The sequence below is a fragment of the Lithobates pipiens genome, unplaced genomic scaffold, assembly GCF_037356315.1.
Source record: "Lithobates pipiens isolate NorthernLeopardFrog02 unplaced genomic scaffold, aLitPip1_a1.2 Scaffold_18, whole genome shotgun sequence".
Taxonomy (NCBI): Eukaryota; Metazoa; Chordata; class Amphibia; order Anura; family Ranidae; genus Lithobates; species Lithobates pipiens.
This window is the reverse complement of record NW_027507758.1, coordinates 629812493-629833611: the sequence shown is the minus strand read 5'-3', so window position 1 is coordinate 629833611 and position 21119 is coordinate 629812493. Positions and strand designations below refer to the sequence as shown.

At 49.5% G+C, this 21119-nt stretch overlaps 1 protein-coding gene across 1 annotated transcript in view; it reads left to right on the top strand.

The window, feature by feature from the left end:
- LOC143989933 (uncharacterized) overlaps window positions 1–21119 on the top strand; it is a 359732-nt gene that overhangs the window by 280234 nt on the left and 58379 nt on the right. Inside the window, exon 12 of the mRNA XM_077490205.1 lies at window positions 2847–3287. Within this exon, the coding sequence (XP_077346331.1) occupies window positions 2847–3287 (441 nt within the window). The remainder of the gene's footprint in view (window positions 1–2846; window positions 3288–21119) is intronic.

Here is a 21119-nt window from a genome sequence, read left to right as displayed (position 1 = left end):
ATGGTGGAGTCATCCAGCTACAGAAACCCACCAGACAGATGTCCCCGTCCTCTGTATTCCCGGGATTCCACACAGGAAGATCACACCATCCCCCACCATCATCAGGTAGATGATTGACAATTATTGGTAGTTCTGATTTATACACAACATGTTTGTTACAATGAATGTTTTATTATATATTCAGAGTGGAAACCTCGGGGGTGATAATGTTGTTAAAGAAGAGTATAAAGAGGAGGATGAGGAGTATGGAGTGATGGAGGAGTTTTCAGAAGGACACAAGGATATGGTGGAGCCACCAAATACCAGGAACCCACCAGAGAGATGTCCCCGTCCTCTGTATTCCCGGGATTCCACACAGGAAGGTCACACCATCCCCCACTGTTACAAGGTTGGTGGGACAGATCATCTAGAACATGGACTCCTAGAGATGATGTGTGGATTTTTTATGTGATGTCACAATAATAAATCCTATTATTTACGGATGATATTCACTTTAATTTTCTTGGTTTAGAGTGGAGATCCAATTGATATAGAATTTGAGGTGAAATCAGAAGAAGAAGAAGAGAGGTATGTGAGGGATGATCAGCAGTCTATGGAGGAGGATGGAATAACGGGGACATTTATAGAGGAGGACACTCCTACAGAGATCAGCACAGGTGGGTCATTAACACTAAATACATTCCTCCACCCATACTGCTCACTGATTGGTCCAGAGTAGAACAAGGACTGGATGATAACAGCCTGTAAATCCCCTGGTCACTTTCCTGAGCTGTGTTCCCCGTCCTGTATTCCTGGATTTCTCTCCGATAATCTTCCTTCTCTGTGCTGCCGACACAATTTATGTATCTAGACTGGATTTATGGAGATTCTGGGGTTCAGCTGGCAGCAAAAGTTTGATTTTCACAATAGATATTGCTCTATCTAGGCACCTTGGGCATGCGCTTTGGGTCTTCTACTTCATGCCTAGGTCTAGCATGATCTCTAAGGCCGCGTACACACGGGCGGATTGTCTGCCCAACTAAGTTCGGCAGACAATCCGACAGACAGTCCGTTCAAAATTTGCATGAACAGACTTGACCACACACGATGAGCAGACAGTCTGCTGAAAACTTGCGTGATGACGTGTACAGCACGTACGACGGGACTAGAAAAACGACGTCCTATACACTGCAATGCAACCTTCGGCCGTGTAAACCCTTTCTGAGCATGCGCCATACTTAGTCCGTCCAACTTGCCTACACACGAGCGGACTGTCCGCTGAAACCAAGTTTGGACGGACAAAATCAAGTTTGAACGGACTGTCTTACGGAAATTCCGTAAGACTTTGTTCGTCAGACTGTCCGCTGAAAAAGTCCGCTGAAGCCCACACCTGAGCGGATTGTCCGCTGAAACACTGTTCAGCGGACTAAGTTGGACAGACAATCCGCCCGTGTGTACGCGGCCTAATAGAAAAATCCTTCCAGAATTACTTTCTCTGTTGTTTTCTGGCTGTACTAAGCTGAGGGATATGTATGTATAGTCTCATTTAGGCTTCCACTGATTACCAATATTATGAGTCCTGACCCTTACACTGTATAATTTATATTGTATGTTACATACCCCTGACCCCTGCACTATATACTCTGTTGTACATTACATCATTCTGATACTATATATTCCTATCTATTGTATCTTATACAATATGTTGTACATTACATAGTCCTGACTTCTCTCTCCCCTCCCCCCACTGCTATATATACACATAATATGTATTCTCTTTTGTTTCACCCATTACGTACCAGCTTTATATTTTATATCTGATTGGAGCACAGACTTTTACATGTTGATGATAATGTTATAACATCCTCAAACTTTGGAATCTTTTTTTTTTTTTTTTTTTTTTTAATTAATGTTTATTGAAGAAAAGAAGCATGTACAATAACATAGTAGACAATATGTAAACCAGCGTAGGGGACAGTTATATCACATTGTCAGCAGCCATGGTTCAAAACAAAATACCGCCCACGAAGGCCTAGCTAATAGAGGCAGTATACGAACTGGAACCATCATCAGGATTGCAAAGGCGCATGATCAGGTGATCGGTACGAATCACTGCCGCTGGAACCAGTCAACCTCTGCGGTAATAAGAATACACCCTTCTCTTCCATTATTAAAGAGAGAACACAATTGACAGAGATAGGGAAAGAAAAGGAAGAAAAGGGTAGGAAATAAAGGACATAGAGAAGTGAGGGGGATGTGAAGGTGGGGGAAGGCAGGTCCACCTCTGATATCAGCTCCAAAATTACATTAAAAGCCTTAAGAGTTATGATTACATCACAGTGGTTGAGACATTATATCAAACTTTGGAATCTTAAACAGAAAGTGATAATGAGGGAATTGTAAGGTCCTCAGAGACAAAGCTGCCTGATGTGGGCGGAGTCCTGGTTTAGGGGAACCAATCAGCTCATGTCTAGTAATAATCTTTGTATTTCTATTTTAGTAGATGGACGGGAGATGAGGAAAACCTCAGAGGATTGTCTCACTTTGTCTCCAGACTGTAAAGTAGAAGATGAGGACATCACACAGTATAGTCCAGGAGAAAACCCGACTACCTCAAATGTCCATCCGGCACCACACAGTGTAGATGGACCATCGTATTCCTCTTATCCTGAGGAACCTCAGACTGTGAGGGACGGTGCCGTCCTTCCAACAGAGAAGAGATTTTCCTGTACTGAGTGCAGGAAGAGTTTCCAATTTAAATCCTATCTTAATAGACATAAAAGATCTCACACGGGGGAGAAACCACATTCCTGTCCTGAGTGCGGGAAATGTTTTTCACTGAAGTCCGATCTTAACACACATCAGAGATCTCACACGGGGGAGAAACCGTATTCCTGTCCTGAGTGTGGGAAATGTTTTACACAGAAGTCCTATCTTTCCACACATCAGAGATCTCACACGGGGGAGAAGCCGCATTCCTGTCCTGAGTGCGGGAAATGTTTTACACAGAAGTCTACTCTTTCCACACATCAGAGATCTCACACGGGGGAGAAGCCGCATTCCTGTCCTGAGTGCGGGAAATGTTTTACACAGAAGTCCAGTCTTTCCACACATCAGAGAACTCACACAGGGGAAAAGCCGTATTCCTGTCCTGAGTGCGGGAAATGTTTTTCAATGAAGTCCGATCTTAACACACATCAGAGATCTCATACGGGGGAAAAGCCATATTCCTGTCCTGAGTGTGGGAAATGTTTTTCACAGAAGGCCCATCTTTACAGACATCAGAAATCTCACACGGGGGAGAAGCCGTATTCCTGTCCTGAGTGTGGGAAATGTTTCTCACGGAAGTCCAGTCTTTTCACACATCAGGGATCCCACACAAACCTCGAGGTGTATTAGTGCCTTGAGTGCGGGAAATGTTTTCTATATGAATGTTGCTGGACATCACAGCTCTCATGTGGGGAAGAAGCACACCCTGATATACACCTCAGATATACTCCATGGCTGATCTTCATCATCTAAGAAACAGTTGATAAGGAGATCAGAGATCACCAAAGACATGGATGAAGTGTTGTACCGTGTTGGCCATTGATAGCAGTAGAAAAATAAAAATGGAGCCATTACCTTTCATTGGCTGAGTACATTTTGTGGTGTAGAGATTTAAAGGTCTGTATTTGAAAAAATTGTTAAAAGAATGTGACAAGGACTCGCACAGCCATGATTAATTTTTGTGTTTTTTTTTATTTCATACACTGATTTCCAATGATCATTAGCTCCATCTAGTGGCAATCATGCAGAACTGCAGATTCAATATCGCCTTATAACCAATCATAAAAATGTCATTTGGGTACAGTGTTGTATGACTGAGTAATTTTAGAGCGCTGAAAGTTGGCCTGGGCCAGGAGGGGGGGGGGAGTGTTCGGTATTGAAGGGGTTGATACATTCAGGCTCAAACTTATACAGCACTAAAATAAAATCAATGCGTCTCTCATAGTGCAAGTCAATCTCAAAAATCAACAAAAATTAATTATTCCACAAAAAAGGAATATACAGTGTTTATATATACAGTGTATGTGTATATATATATATATATATATATATATATATATATATATATATATATAATCAAATAAGTAAAGTCCAAAAAAGCATATGACTAAATATATGTTGTGCTGTGAAAAAGTTGTCTATAAATGTCTAAAGTTCATAGAAAGTCTAAATCCAAATGGCGTCAGTGTTAAAATGGTCTTCATCCACCTATGTAGAAGTGAGAAGAAATCTCTATTACCCAGCATACATGTGACATATGTAGCGCCCTCCTAGACAGGCGCTGGGTTAGGTAAATGTCGTTCTTGTCTCACTGTAATCTTTGTAACTGCAGGTGATTAGTTAGGTCTGCTTTGTGTTTCTTTGGCTTCAGGAATGACTGTCTCCCCCATTCTGTCTGGAAATATTCAGGAACATAGTGGGCTGTAAAAGTCAAATTAACAGCTGAATATTTCTGTTTGGTAATATGGTAACCCCAGATGATAGCTGAGAGTGTGTATAAATAGTATGAGTAATATGGTAACCCCAGATGATAGCTGGGAGTGTGTATAAATAGTATGAGACCTGGAACAAAAAGTCAGTGTCTTGTGGAACAAGTAGATGAAAAAAGTTGCTAGGAGGGAATCCCCACTATATTACCACCACCGTGCCAAATAAGTGGCAGTAACTACCTCATTTGATCAGAGGTAAGTGCCTACTCCACACCCCAGGTGAAGTGTGTGCTTACCAGATCGATGCGGCTGACAAAGCAGCCATCGCAGTGTTTAATAAAGATCCTTCAGTGATAGTCCGTTCCTATTCACTATCCGAAATCTGAAATAACAAAACTACATTTCTAATGAAATTCAAACAGTTTTCGAATTCGGATAGTTTTTGAATTTCGAATAGTTTTCGAATTTGAATAATTACAGTTATATTGCGGCAGGTTGGCTCCCTTGGGCGAGCAGTCGTAGCTGTATGACGGCTCGCTTTCAGACCACTAGGGGGTGCACAAGCACCGCCAGAGCTGATGCTCGTGCCCGGTGGCAATGACCGCTGGGCACCCATGATCGCTCCACACAGAGACAGAACGAAGATCTGTCAATGTAAACAGACAGATCTCTGTGCTGTCAGGGGAGAGGAGACTGATCTGTTGTTCATACTAAGTATGAACTATGATCTCTCTCCTCGCCCAGGCAGTCCCACCCCCCCATTTAGAATCACTCCCTAGGACACACAGTTAACCACTTGATCGCCCCCTAGTGTTTATCCCCTTCCCTGCCAGTGTAATTTATACAGTCATTGGTGCATTTTTATAGCTCTGATCGCTGTATAAATGTCAATGGTTCCAAAAAAAGTGTCCGATCTGTCCGCCAAAATGTCGCAGTCCCACAGAGAGACAGAACGAAGATCTGTCAATGTAAACAGACAGATCTCTGTGCTGTCGGGAGAGGAGACTGATCTGTTGTTCATACTAAGTATGAACTATGATCTCTCTCCTCGCCCAGGCAGTCCCATCCCCCACAGTTAGAATCACTCCCTAGGACACACAGTTAACCTTTTGATCGCCCCCTAGTGTTTATCCCCTTTCCTGCTAGTGTCATTTATACAGTCATCGGTGCATTTTTATAGCACTAATTGCTGTATAAATGTCAATGGTCCCAAAAAAAGTGTCCGATCTGTCCACCATAATGTCGCAGTCCCTATAAAAATCACATTGCCGGGGGGCGAATCCGGATGTAACAGAGAGTGGACGTGTTTTAGAGGAGCTCCGGGTATCCTGGCTTAATCCTTTCCCATCCATCCATCGATCTGCATATCCACGACCAGCTACCTTGTCAGAGTGCTCTCCTGCCCTCCGCTGAGCTCTGTGCACATCTGGCAGAGCAATTCCATGGTGGTGGGAGGAGAGGACCGGCGCTGCTTATTCCCGGGTCGCCACTATCTTGGACACCTAGTGCGGCCTAACAAAGCCTGCCAGCCACCGCTGTTTCCTGAGCGGTTGTGCTCGGAGGTGCGCCGCGGCCGGCCGGACTGTGCGGCGGGAGGATCCGCCCACCCTGGATGTACTGCCCCATCCTCCTACTTGCCCCTCCGCCTGCTTGGTGTGCTCTGGTGGCCGGCAGGGTCGCGGAGAGCGCTCGTGGCGGCCGCGGCCTAGTGGAGCCTGCCGGCCGCCGCTCTTTCCTGTGCAGGTACCCGGAGACTGTGGATCCTGCGGCCCCCACCGCCCTCATCCTACTTCCACCTCCATGAAGCGGTGTGCTACCCGGTGGGTACTGTCTGTGTGGGCCAGGGGGGGTGCTCGGTGGGTCTGCGGCCTCTCAGACTAGGCCCCCCTCCTCTGGGCCTCACCGCACTCCCTGCCCACCAATCATAATACTCTTCCCCCTGGGTGTCTGAGGTGTGAGACGGAGGGCGGTTGTGGCCTGCTGGGACTGGGCTCTCCCAGGCTCTTCACCTGCTACCCCCTGGGCCACCCCTTGCTGCTGCCTGGATAGCGCTCTGGGCACATACTGCTCCCCTGCTAGGGCCCCCTCCGGAGCCTCACCAGATGTCCCCCACTTCTAAAAAGGGGAAGAGGGACTCCAGGACCGCTGGGGTCGGGTCATTGCCCCAGCAGCCGCAGCTCTCTCCACCGCAGGCGGACCCCATGCTGATTGGAAGACTCCGGTCCCTGTTGGCGGACTTGGAGATGGGTCCTGGGGAGGTCCCGGCTGCAGGAGAGTCAGCCCTGCCTTCACAAGACAGTACGACCACAATCCTCGCGATCGAGCAGAGCAAGACCTCACTGCTTGTCCGCATCGATCGCCTTGCTGAGGAGTGTAATCTTATCAGGAACGACCTCCACAAGATAAGAGGAAGAATGACTGAAACAGAGCAGAATATCCGCCTGTCACGTACCTGGTTGGAGAGCCCAAACGTGCAGGGAGCGGCGCCTCGTAAGCCTCCGGCTCGAGAGCCCCTGGAGGTGGAGACAGGGATTCAGGAGTCCGGAGGACACAAGTGCCAGGCCGGATAGCAGATGGCAGGCACAGCCGGAACAGGTAGCTGACTGGAACGGTAGGTGCAACTAGCACTGGAAGCCGGACAGGAACTGCAGGAACAGCTGGCACAGGTAGTCAAGCAGGAACCACAGGGGTAGTTGGTGCTGGAACTCAGGAGGACAGGCAGGCGTGGTCAGAGGCGAGCCGGGTCGGCAACTATCGGACAGCAGAGGTACAGAGCAGAAGGCAGAAGCGTGGTCAATCAGGCAAAGGGTCGGAGGCAGGCAGCAAACAGACAAGGTCGAGGAACAGGCCGGGTACAGTATCAGGAACACACAGGAACTGGTAGCAGAAGTCACAGGAACGCTGTAGACAGGACAGCACCGTGGAGCAGAAGCTGATCCCTTAAATAGCCTGTTGGGCGCCAGGAACGGTCGCACGGTACGTTTGCGTACCCCCGCGGGTGACCGTGCTCCCGTTCGTGACCCCGCGTACGCCCGATCGGATTATCGCGCACCCGCGTGCGCTCGCTCGTATCAATGCGCACCCGCGTGCGCCTGTTAGGGACTACATGCACTCGCGTGCGTTCGTGTGCGCCAACCCGCGTCCGAGGGCACCGACGATCCTCTTGTACAGGAAACCTGCGGGTAAGTCTCCTATGTACGATCGGGATGGTGTAACGATCGTGACATTGCCCCCCCCAAGGGGCAACCTCCGGATGCCCAATCGTGTCATCTTATCCGGATGAGACCTCTTGAAAGCAAGGATCAGTCTCTTTGCATGCAGGTTGGACTCTGGTTCCCATGAATTCTCCTCAGGGCCATAACCCTTCCACTTAACCAGGAACTGAGTTTGATTCCGTCTTCTCCTGCAGTCCAGGATGGACTCGACCTCAAATTCTAATTCCCCATCAATCATCACAGGTTCTGGGGGGTTGGCACTCCGATCGGCAAAGGGGTCTGGAACCGCAGGTTTGAGTAACGAGGCGTGAAAGACCGGATGGATCCGAAACGACTCCAGGAGTTTCAGCTCAAAGGCCACGTCATTTAGCTTCCTTACAATAGGAAATGGACCCACGAACTTCGGGCCCAGTTTCCTGGATGGGCAAGCTAACTTCAGATTCAGCGTAGACAACCAGACCTGGTCCCCGACCTGGAGGTCGAGCTCCCCTCTTCTCTTCCTGTCAAAGACCTCTTTATAGTGTTCCTGAGTCTTGGCCAGAGTTTCCTGAAGGATCTTATTGTTGCTCTTGAAAAAATTAAGGTCTTCCTGTACCGCCGGCACTGAACATTCAGGGAGATTACCGGGTAGAGAAAGCGGATGGAAGCCAAAGTTTGCAAAGAACGGGGACTGTTTGGTAGCCGAATGGATGGAATTGTTGTATGCAAACTCTGCTAATGGCAAGAGCGATGCCCAGTCGTCCTGGGAGAAGGAAGAGAAACACCGCAGATATTGCTCTAGTGTTTGGTTGGTTCTCTCGGTCTGGCCGTTGGTTTGCGGGTGATAGGCCGAAGAAAAGCGAAGCTCAATTCGCAGGGCCCCACAGAGGGCTTTCCAAAACCTGGACGTAAACTGTACCCCCCTATCAGAGGTGATGTCAGCAGGGATACCGTGGAGCCTTACCACTTCTTTAATAAAGATCCTAGCCAACTCCGTGGCCGACGGGGTCCCCTTCATAGGTAAAAAGTGGGCCATCTTGGTAAACCTATCTACCACCACCAAGATTGTGGAGAAGTCTTCAGAGGGAGGTAGTTCCACGATGAAGTCCATGGATATCATCTTCCAAGGTCTATCCGGGATGGGCAACGGTCTCAGCAAGCCCCAAACCTTTGATTTGCTACCCTTATTCCTGATACATGTGGTGCATGCCTCCACATATTCCCTGCAGTGCTTTTTCATTTGTGGCCACCAAAACGTGCGTTGGAGCAAGTCCGTGGTTTTGAACACCCCAAAGTGGCCGGCCAGTGGGTGGTCATGGCAGGAGCTGAGAACTGCGGTACGTATTTCTTGGGGAACGTAGATTCTGTCCTGATGCCAGAGAAGACCATCTCTGGGGGTTAAAGAGATGTCAGGTGGGAGAGCGGGATCGCTGGAGGCCTGCTTAATTCGGGAAAGTAGACTCTCCTGAAGCAGAAGAAAGTTTCCTGGGGGGAGAATGGTATCAGGAGTAGGGAGCTCCACTGATTCGTTGTACATCCGAGAGAGAGCATCGGGTTTCACATTCTTTGATCCGGGCCTGTACGTGATGTGGAACACAAATCTAGAAAAGAAGAGTGCCCACCGAGCCTCTCTTGGTTTCAGTCGCTTGGCCGATTTAAGATACTCTAGATTTTTGTGATCAGTATAGACCAGGATTGGGTGGGAAGCGCCTTCGAGGAGGTAGCGCCATTCCTCCAATGCTGCTTTGATTGCCAGCAGTTCTCGGTCGCCGACGTCATAGTTCCGCTCTGCTTCCGAAAGTTTGCGGGAGAAGAAGGCCACCGGGTGCAAAAGTGACTTAGGTCCCTGTCTCTGGGAGAGCACTGCCCCAACGGCCACTTCCGAAGCATCCACCTCCAGGATATAAGGCAGCGCAGCATCGGGGTGTCTTAGGATTGAGGCAGAGACGAACAGGTCTTTTAGGGTTTTGAAGGCTTCTTGTGCCTTAGGTGTCCATTGAAATTTTTGACCCTGTTTGGTCAGTTCGGTGATGGGGGAGATGATGGAGGAAAATCCTCTGATGAATTTTCTGTAAAAATTAGCGAACCCTACAAACCGTTGGACCCCTTTTCTGTCAGAGGGAGCGGGCCAGTCTAAGATAGCTGAGATCTTCTGGGGATCCATCTCTATTCCCTTTACTGAAATGACTAGTCCAAGGAACTGAATACTTAGCTGTTCAAAAACACACTTTTCTGGTTTGGCGTACAGACCATGGAGGCGGAGTCGAGCCAGGACCTTCTTCACATGTTCCCGACGTTCGGCTAAAGAGGAAGAAAAGATTAAAATATCATCGAGGTATACAATCACAAACAGGTCTAGGTAATCTCTGAAGACATCATTTACAAAATGTTGGAACGTAGCAGGGGCATTACAGAGTCCAAAGGGCATAACTAGATATTCGTAGTGAAGCGAGTACCAAAGGCGGTCTTCCATTCATCGCCTTCACGAATGCGTACGAGGTTGTAAGCACCCCGTAGGTCTAGTTTGGAGAATACCTCGGCCGACTCCAGTCTCTGAAACAGTTCGGGCACTAACGTTAGAGGGTATCGGTTTTTAATTGTGACTTTGTTGAGTGCTCGGTAGTCCACACATGGCCGTAAGGAGTGGTCCTTCTTCTGGACGAAGAAAATCCCTGCACCTGCCGGGGAAGTGGATGGCCTGATAAAACCCTTCTTTAAGTTATCGTCCAGGTAGGTTTTCAGGGTTCCCAGCTCGGTCTCGGATAAGGGGAAGATCCTTCCGAAGGGGATCTCTGCCCCCGGGAGCAATTCGATAGGGCAATCATAAGGTCTGTGGGGATGTAAAGTCTCAGCGCCCTTTTTACTAAACACATCCACAAATTGGTGATAAGCCTCGGGCACAGCCTGTCGGAATTCGGTGTCTGTTTCCAAGCAGAGCAGTGAAGAAGGGTCCGTATTGACGACTGGGAGGCAGTGCTGACGGCAATAGGCAGACGGAAACTCTACTCCTCCAGTGAACCAATTTATCAGAGGGTTGTGAGCCTTCAACCAGGGCATGCCAAGGATAACGGGAAAAAGTGGAGACTTGATAATGTCCAGACACAGGAGCTCCTGGTGGGCTCCGGCGATGATGGCATGAAGAGGGAACGTCTCCTGGGTCACAGGTCCGGACTTTAGAGTGGAACCATCGGCCAAGTAGATTGAAAGTCCCTTTACCCTAGGCCGAAGGGGAATGTTGTTCTTTAAGGCAAAGGACAAGTCCATAAAGCCGCTGCAGGCCCCAGAATCAATAATCGCGTTGACGCTGATAGTCTTTCCTGAGCACTGTAAAAGAAGAGGCACAGCCAGATGAGAGATGGTACTGGTACTTGGCAGGGTAGAAGGAGAGGCAGGGGGTATAAGAAGGCACTTACGCGACTTGGCAGGGCAAGTGCGAACATAATGTCCCGATTCTCCGCAGTAGAGGCAAAGGTTACCAGCTCTTCGGCGTTGGCGCTCTTCAGGCGTCAGAGATGGGCGAAGTAGACCCAATTGCATAGGTTCTGACGAGTCCGGAGAAGACGGGGCAGGAACAGAAGGGACCGGGGGGTTAGGACTAGGAACCCGTGGCAACATCCAGACTGGGCGAGAAGTAGAAGAGGAACGCTCTAGACGACGTTCTCTTAGGCGCTTATCGATCTGGACTGAGAGATCGATGAGCGCTTCAAGGGTTTCAGGGATTCCCACGCGAGCCAGTTCATCTTTTAATGATTCTGAAAGTCCCATGCGGAACTGGTAGCGGAGGGCTGAGTTATTCCACTCCGTGTCGGCACTCCAGCGTCTAAACTCAGACACATAATCCTCCACTGGCCTGCGACCTTGTTGGAGCACGTGCAGGGCTGCTTCTGCGGTAGCAGCAAGCTGGGGGTCCTCATACAGCCGAGACATTGCTTGGAAGAAGGCGTTTAAAGAGTCCAGAGAAGGGTCTTTACGTTCTAGGAGACGGTGTGCCCAGGCTTGAGGCTCATCGGTTAATAGAGAGATGACGAACCCCACTTTTGTTGCCTCGAGGGAAAAGGTCCGGGGTTGAAGAGCGAAGAAGAGCTCACAGGAGTTCCAAAAGGCCCTGAACTTGTTTCGGTTGCCGGAAAAACGGTCTGGCGTAGGGACCCTTGGTTCAGGCGGCATCATTACCACGGAAGGCGGAACTGAAGGTCCAGGGACAGCTGGGACTGCGGCAGATAGGGCCTGGACCTGTTCTTCCAGACGGCCGTAGCCTTCTTGCAATTCTTCACGGCCTGGGTGAGGCCGGCTAGGTGGCGGCAAAGCTCATCCATTGGGGAGGCTCCCTGCGAGGGCTCGGTCATGGCTGTCCAGTACTGTCACGTACCTGGTTGGAGAGCCCAAACGTGCAGGGAGCGGCGCCTCGTAAGCCTCCGGCTCGAGAGCCCCTGGAGGTGGAGACAGGGATTCAGGAGTCCGGAGGACACAAGTGCCAGGCCGGATAGCAGATGGCAGGCACAGCCGGAACAGGTAGCTGACTGGAACGGTAGGTGCAACTAGCGCTGGAAGCCGGACAGGAACTGCAGGAACAGCTGGCACAGGTAGTCAAGCAGGAACCAAAGGGGTAGTTGGTGCTGGAACTCAGGAGGACAGGCAGGCGTGGTCAGAGGCGAGCCGGGTCGGCAACTATCGGACAGCAGAGGTACAGAGCAGAAGGCAGAAGCGTGGTCAATCAGGCAAAGGGTCGGAGGCAGGCAGCAAACAGACAAGGTCGAGGAACAGGCCGGGTACAGTATCAGGAACACACAGGAACTGGTAGCAGAAGTCACAGGAACGCTGTAGACAGGACAGCACCGTGGAGCAGAAGCTGATCCCTTAAATAGCCTGTTGGGCGCCAGGAACGGTCGCACGGTACGTTTGCGTACCCCCGCGGGTGACCGTGCTCCCGTTCGTGACCCCGCGTACGCCCAATTGGATTATCGCGCACCCGCGTGCGCTCGCTCGTATCAATGCGCACCCGCGTGCGCCTGTTAGGGACTACATGCACTCGCGTGCGTTCGTGTGCGCCAACCCGCGTCCGAGGGCACCGACGATCCTCTTGTACAGGAAACCTGCGGGTAAGTCTCCTATGTACGATCGGGATGGTGGAACGATCGTGACACCGCCACCGAAGACCTTACTGCCACTCACGCCTCCTCCATTGCTGAGCTGCAGCACACAGTACAGTCTCTTGTCACAAAGTCTGATGACGTGGAGAACCGGCTCAGGTGCAACAATGTCAGAGTCTTGGGACTACCTGAGAAAGAGGAGGGGGATCACCCGGAGGAGTTCTTCAAGAACCTCCTGGGCCTTACAGATCCCTCCTACCTATGTGGTTGAACGAGCCCATCGGGTGCCCACTGGCCGCGCCATTCCAGGAAACATCCCCAGGCCTTTCTTGGTCTGCTTCCTTAATTACCGAGACAGAGATAGGATTCTCTCCGAAGCCCGCAAACATCCCAATCTCAAATGTGGTAACGCCTCTGTGCTTCTTTTCCCTGACTTTTCGGCCGATTTGCAGCGAAAGAGGAAAACCTTTAACGATGTTCGCAGGCGACTCAGAGATAGGAACATAAAATATGGCATACTTTACCCTAGCCGCCTGTGAGTTCAACACAATGGCACAGTCCGATTTTTCGACAACCCAGCAGATGCCGACGACTGGCTGACTACATTGCATTGAATACCCTTTTTCCCATACGGATATCAGATGTTTGAACCTCCTACATCGTTACCTATTGTTTCACACTGCAAACTCCTGTCAATACCGGAGTCACCTCAATAGTACCTTGACAAGTGATTTACTTTGAACCCCCACGGTCGGGTCGGTTCATAAGCACAGGAGACCTGGTGTTCCCCATCCAGTGAGAGGAACGATCACCAGACCCCCTCTTGTCGGGAGGGGGCTCACCCCCCCCCCCACAATTTCACCTGTTTCTTAGGTCACCACGAGTTGGGGGCCACTCCGATGAACTGAACTTAGCTCGGAGTGTTGTTGCCAACTTGCACCAGCTGACCCCCCCGGAGAACTTCCACAAGTTCCCACGCGCAGTATTGAACTGCTGCCGCAAAAAAATTAAAGAGTTGTATTGTTAATTTCTGGGGTATAGGCCCAATCTGGTAGCTCCTACGTTCCCAGGGATGTCGTCGGATAAGGGCAGGGTTGACACTATGCTGTCAACAAGGGTAATTTTGTTTTTGCTTAATGTATGTGTTTTTTTGTTTGTATGGTTATTACTTGTTCGTGACTCTTCCTATCGGGGGCTCTCTGGATCTACGCGGCTCTTGGCGCCTACTACTAATGCCAAATCACGTCTCCTCGTTACTGTAATGGAATCACCTGATGGCCACACGTGACATGTCCACTTTTAATATCTTATCCTGGAATGTCCGGGGGCTCAATTCCAAATTTAAGAGAGCAGTATTGTTAAAATATCTTAAATTACATTCCCCCACATGATTCTGCTCCAGGAGACACACCTTGTGGGCAGCAAGCTACTGGCTCTGAGGAAGCCGTGGATCCAGAGAGCCTTCCATGCCTCATACTCCACCTATGCCAGAGGAGTCTCGGTGCTGGTCAGTAAATCCTTTCCATGCGTTGTGGAACAGATTCACACCGACTCCCAGGGCAAATACGTGATAGTGGTTTTCACTGTTTGGGGCACGAGATATATTGTGGTAAATGTATACATTCCCCCTCCCTTCTCCACATCCACCCTATATACTATCCTACAAGGGGTTACCCCGTACTGCCCCGCCAGGTTGTTACTTATGGGTGATTTCAATGCCATTCTAGCTCCAGGTTTGGACAGGCCGGTCCCCTCTAAACAATACTCCTCGGACCTGTCCTCCTGGGCGCAGGCAATGGGGGTGGCCGAGGTCTGGAGGTGGAAACACCCCTCAACCAGGGCCTACTCCTGCTTTTCCGCCACCTACAAAACATCCTCCCGCATTGACCTGGCTTTTGCCAATCCGATCCTGATGTCATACCTACCTAGTGGGTTGTCAGACCACTGTCCTCTCCTTCTTACCATCCGCTCCCCTGCCTCCCGATCCTCCGCCCTCTGGCACCTGGGAACCCATTGGCTCTCCCATACTGACTTGACTGACACTATCCCGCCTCGTCTTACCGAATACTGGGAACTCAATTCAGGATCCTCCTCCCCACAGATCACCTGGGATGCCTTCAAGGCTTTCACTAGAGGTCAGTATATATCCTCAATAGCTGGAATCCATAGAGAACAAGCCACCACCACAACTGAGCTACAGAACGCGGTAAATACCCAGACTGAGGCCTATGCGGCTGACCCCACTGACTCTAGCTTTGACACCCTTAACCCAACAAGACGGGAACTACACCTCCATCTAGCAGAACTTACCAGACTGGATCTCTATCGTAACAAGCAAAGGTTTTTTGAACAGGGGGACCGGAACGGTCGTCTCCTGGCAATGTTAGCACAGCATGACCTACCCCTGACGGTGGTACCCAACATAACGTCTCCTTCGGGCGACTCGGTCTCTTCCCTTCCTGACATATTAGACGTATTTCGGCAATACTATAGCTCGCTCTACCCCTCAGTATTGCCCTCAGACTTCAGGCCACAGGACCTGGCACCTTGGCTGGACCCCCTGGCACTCGGCTGGCTCTCAGACGCCGAGAGGGAAACCTTGGTGAGACCCATTACCCCGGAGGAGGTTTTGAAGGTAATCAGATCTTTTCCTGCTGGAAAATCCCCAGGCCCGGACGGACTCCCCATAGAGTTCTATAAAACTCACGGGGACCTACTTGCCCCCAAACTGGCCCAGCTCTACTCTCTGTCTGACAGAAGATGCTCTTCCCAACTCCATGAGTCATGCACACATAATACTGATTCACAAAGCCCCTAAGGACCCTACATCATGCGCCTCCTATAGGCCTATAGCCCTACTTAACACGGATTTCAAAATTCTTACCAAACTGCTCACTATGAGACTGCAGCCCCTATTGCCATCTGTAATAGAGACTGACCAAATTGGTTTTATGGCTAACAGAGCCACGGATGTCAATCTACGACGTTTATTTACCAACATTCATGCTCAACACCTCAACGAGGGTTCCCGGGTGGTGGCCTCCCTGGACATAGAGAAGGCCTTTGACACCGTGGAGTGGCCCTTTCTGTGGGAGGTTCTCCGCAGAATGGGATTGCCCTTGCTTTTTATCGGGTGGTTACAGACACTCTACCGGCACCCCACGTCAGCCATTAAGTTGGGGGGGAGCCTGTCACGGCCCTTCCCTCTTTCCAGAGGCACGTGGCAGGGCTGCCCTCTCTCTCGGGCCCTTTTCGCCATTGCCATGGAACCCCTAGTGGAGGCCCTACGCACCTCCCCACACATTAGGGGCCTGCGCGTTGGCTGGCTGGAGGAGAGGGTTGCCCTGTATGCAGACAACATCCTGCTCTTCCTCAACGATGCAGACTCCTCACTCACAGGGGCACTGCAGATTCTAAACTCATTCTCCACTGTTACGGGCCTTAGAGTTAATTGGTCAAAGTCTCTTCTGTTTCCTATAGATCCTGCAGCGCGCACCACCGCCCCCCCAATATACCTTTACAGTGGGTAGATAGCTTCAAATACCTTGGGGTGGTGGTCTCAAGGCAGGCTTCGGACTTCTTGCCCCTGAATCTGTCCCCAGTAGTCCACGAGACGCGACTGCGACTGAGGGCGTGGGAGTCACTACCCTTATCACTGCTAGGCCGGATAAATCTGCTAAAAATGAAAATCCTGCCCAAATTTACCTACTTGTTTCGCCAATCTCCGCATTGGATTCCTAAATCCTTTTTCACTCAGCTACATAGTCTCTTCGTCTCCTTTGTCTGGGGGACCATGTCCCCCAGATACAGTACGCCCAACCTCCCAGAGGGGGCTGGCGTGCCCTGACCTACATAAATATTTCCTGGCCACCCAACTAGTCACAGCGGCCTGGTGGCTCACTCCAGATACGACAAACCCTGCCACCTTGGTCGAGGCGGCCGTGGTGAAGTCGTTGGAGGCGCTACAATTTTTACTTTTTCGTGGCCCAAAAGCCCCGTACCCGTTGACCCCCTCCATGCGCACTACACTTCGTGCTTGGAGGGTGGGACTTCAACTTGAGAAGTGTCCTAAAAATGCACTTTCCTTGGCTGCCCCCTTGTGGTTAAACCCCACCCTAGAGCATTTTTACAAATTGCCTGAACCCCACGCTTGGACTAAATTCAACATTAAAAGGGTGGTCCAGGTGATCTCCAATCAATCTCTGGCCCCATTTCCCAAAATGATCTCTGATTTCAACACCCCACAGGGTTATTTTTTTAGATACCTTCAACTTTCCCACGCCTTCAGTCGCCAATTCTCCAACCCCCCCATCCAGATCATCCAATCCACCCTGGAGGACCTCCTCAGGTCCGGATGTGCACAAAAGCCCACCTCTCGACTCTACTCTCATTTGGTGCTGACCTCCCTCCCCACTCCCCACTCTGGAAAAACTCAGGAACAAATGGCTACATGACATTCCTGACTTCCATAATGATGATTGGGATGACGTATGGGATTTCCCTTTTAGATCCCTGGTCTCCCTGAGAGACCGACTAATACAATTCAAAATGGTCCACCGTGCATATTTCACCCCACATAGGCTGCACAAAATGAACCCCGCTTCCCCCCCCCCAGCTGCTGGCGATGTGGAGCGATACCAGGTGACTTCACCCACATTTTTTGGACCTGCCCACCCATTGTCGACTACTGGAAGGAGATACTAAAGGTCATCTCACAGGTCGCCACCATATCGCTCCAACCCTCCATGGCAATATGTATACTGGGCCTGATAGAGGAACTAATTCCCACTGTAGCTAGCCGCACTCTGGTCGGACTGCTCCTCTTTTATGCCTGCAAAGCCATAGCCCTTAGCTAAGCCCACTCCTCCTCCTCTCTCTTTGTGGAAACAACTAGTTAACAATAGCCTGCCCCTGTACAAAGATTGTTACACTAATAGGGGCTGCCCCCACAAATATGGTAAGGTTTGGTCCAAATGGCTGGCAGATCTCTCCACAGCCTCTGACTCACACCCTTCTTAACCGGATATTTTCATCCAAAGTATAGGAATAGGGGCGGATCCAGAGTCCAGTCTCGGGAGGGGCACTGCTATAAAATATGTTTTTTTGGGGGCAATTTATATGGGAAATGGCTGGTATTGGCGCTTCAATCATTACGGCACCATGGTTGTTATGGTGTCAGGATGAAGCGCATTATTTCTATTAAAACATTGTAATATAAAATTAAATGGTTCAACTCACCATAATGCAGAATCAGTGGGAGCCCTGAGGGTGTCATTTGCCATGTCGCCTGCCACCAAATGCGGATTGTCACTTGCCACGTCACTTGTCACCAAATGCGGATTGTTACTTGCCACGTCACCTGCCACACATTGCGGATTGCCATTTGCCACGTCACCTGCCACACATTGCGGATTGTCATTTGCCACGTTGCCTGCCACACATTGCGGATTGCCAAGTCACCTGCCACACATTGCGGATTGTCACTTGCCACGTTGCCTGCCACACATTGCGGATTGTCACTTGCCACGTCACCTGCCACACATTGCGGATTGTCACTTGCCACGTCGCCTGCAACCAGATGCGGATTGCCACGTAGCCTGCCACACATTGCGGATCGCCACGTCACCTGCCACACATTGCGGATTGTCACTTGCCACGTTGCCTGCCACACATTGCGGATTGTCACTTGCCACGTCACCTGCCACCAGATGCGGATTGCCACGTAGCCTGCCACACATTGCGGATTGTCACTTTCCACGTCACCTGCCACACATTGCTGATTGTCACTTGCCACGTAGTCTGCCACACATTGCAGATTGCCACTTGCCATGTAGTCTGCCACACATTGCGGATTGTCACTTGCCACGTCGCCTGCCACCAGATGCGGATTGCACGTAGCCTGCCACACATTGCAGATTGTCACTTGCCACGTCGCCTGCCACACATTGCGGATTGCCACTTGCCAGGTAGTCTGCCACACATTGCGGATTGCCACTTGCCATGTAGTCTGCCACACATTGCGGATTGCCACGTAGCCTGCCACACATTGCGGATTGTCACCTACTGTGTCACTTTTCTGCTAAGGTGTTCTTTTGTTGAGTCCAGAGTGAAGATAGGCAGCAGAGAGATGATGTAATCTCTCTGCTGCACACAGCTTCCTGCACAGTGAGGGCGGAACTGGAGGGATGCAGGGCAGTGAGAGATGATGTCATCTCCCTGCTCCCCTGCCTGCTGGCTTCCTGATTGGCCAGCAGCCCTCCTAAGCCGCCCAGCTGCCCCCCCCCTCACCCGTCCACTCATCGGAACCGGGCGCGCTGGCACCCGTGGAACCGGCCGTGGAACCGGGCGCGCTGGTACCCGTGGAACCGGGCGCGCTGGTACCCGCGGAACCAGCCGCGTAACCGGCCGCGCTGGTACCCGCGGAACCGGCCGCGGGTGTCATCAGCTGGCAGTATTCTCGGAGGGGGCAATTGACCCGTTGCCCCCCCTGGATCCGCCCCTGATTGTGACTGTAATTGTATTTTGGTGATGGATGTTCTGGACCCACTGGCGTCATCCTACCCACGAATGCCACCTGCTGGAACCATTGTGAGGTCTCTGGCCCACTGCACGCAATTGTTTGCCTCATCTCATGTCTCTGTAGATACCAAAGCCCACTCTGGTCATGACCAATGTATGTTGTTTGTTCTTTGTTAAATGTTTCAAAACTCAATAAACAGATTTTCAAAAAAAAAAAAATCACATTGCCAATGCTAGTAAAAAAAAAATAATAATAAAAATGCCATAAATCTAGCCCCTATTTTATAGACGCTATAACTTTTGCATAAACCAATCAATATACGCTTTTACCAAAAATATGTCGAAGAATACATGTCGGCCTAAACCGAGGAAAAAATTATTTAAAAAAAAAAAAATTAGGGGTTATTTATTATAGCAAAAATGTAAAAATTTAGTCTTTTTCACAATTGTCTTTCTTTTTTTGTTTATAGCTCAATAAATAAAAACCGCAGAGGGGATCAAATACCACCAAAAGAAAGCTCTATTTGTGGGAAAAAAAGGACATCAATTTTGTTTGGGTGCAACGTCGAACGACCGCGCAATTGTCAGTTAAAGCAATGCAGTGCCAAATCGCAAAAAATGGTCTGGTCATTAAGGGGGCAAATCTTCCGTGGCTGAAGTGGTTAAATAGAATAGAATATGATAGAAAAGAATAGAACAGAAAAGAATAGAACAGAAAAGAATAGAAAATAATATAACAGAAAAGAATAGAACAGAAAACTATAGAATAGAAAAGAATATTTCAGAAAGGAATAGAAAATAATATAACCATCTTACAAAATTCTAATTTCGATAGAAAAAATTTCATTTAGAATACAATTCGATTAAAATGAAATTCAAATTATAATCGTTTCGATATCAAATAAACAAAACAAATTCTGAAAACGAATTAAGCAAATTTAAAATTTACACACTTTTATGTGAATACAGAATGGAAACAAAAAACAAATGTTTTGGTTCTGCACATGTCTACTCATAGTTCATTAACCACTTAAAGTTGTGTTCCGGCCAAAATTATACTTTTTAAATAAAAATCCCCTTATAATACACAAGCCTAATGTATTCTAGTAAAGTTGGTCTGTAAACGAAGGTCCGTTCTGCTAGGTTATTTTGTAACTTTATAAACTTGCAGTAGACCATGGCCATCTTAGGTGTGGGCATCTGAAGCCAGACGGTATTTCTTCCAGGATCTCAGCCTTCCAGATCTCGCACATGCTCAGTGCTGCACAAGCAGTGTAATAGGTTTCAGGTCAGGTTTCCATAACAATGGCAGTGTCAGAGGAAGTTGCCGCCCCTTAGCTATGCAAATCTCTCCTCTCCTCCCCTCCCCCTCCAGAAACCAGTAAATATATCCAGCATGTACAACAAGATAATGCCTGGCATATAGCATTTCTCACAAATCACCCCAAGCACATCGCACCTCATCGCCCCATCAAAACTGCCCCATCATATTGCCCCTATCAAAACTGCCCCATCAAATTTCCCCCATCAAAATTTCCCCATTATATTGCCACCATCAAAACGGCCCCATCAAAATTGCCCCATCAAAACTGCCCCATCATATTGCAACCGTCAAAACTGCCCTATCAAAGTGGCCCCCAGCAAAACTGCCCCCATCAAAACGGCCTCATCAAAACTTCCCCATCATATTGCCTCCATAAAAATTGCCCCATCATATTGCCACCATCAAAACGGCCCCCATCATATTGCCACCATCAAAACTTTTCCCATCATATTGCCCCAACAAAACGTCCCTATCAAAATTGCCCCATCATATTGCCACCGTCAAAACTGCCCCATCAAAGTGGAGTGACAGGCAG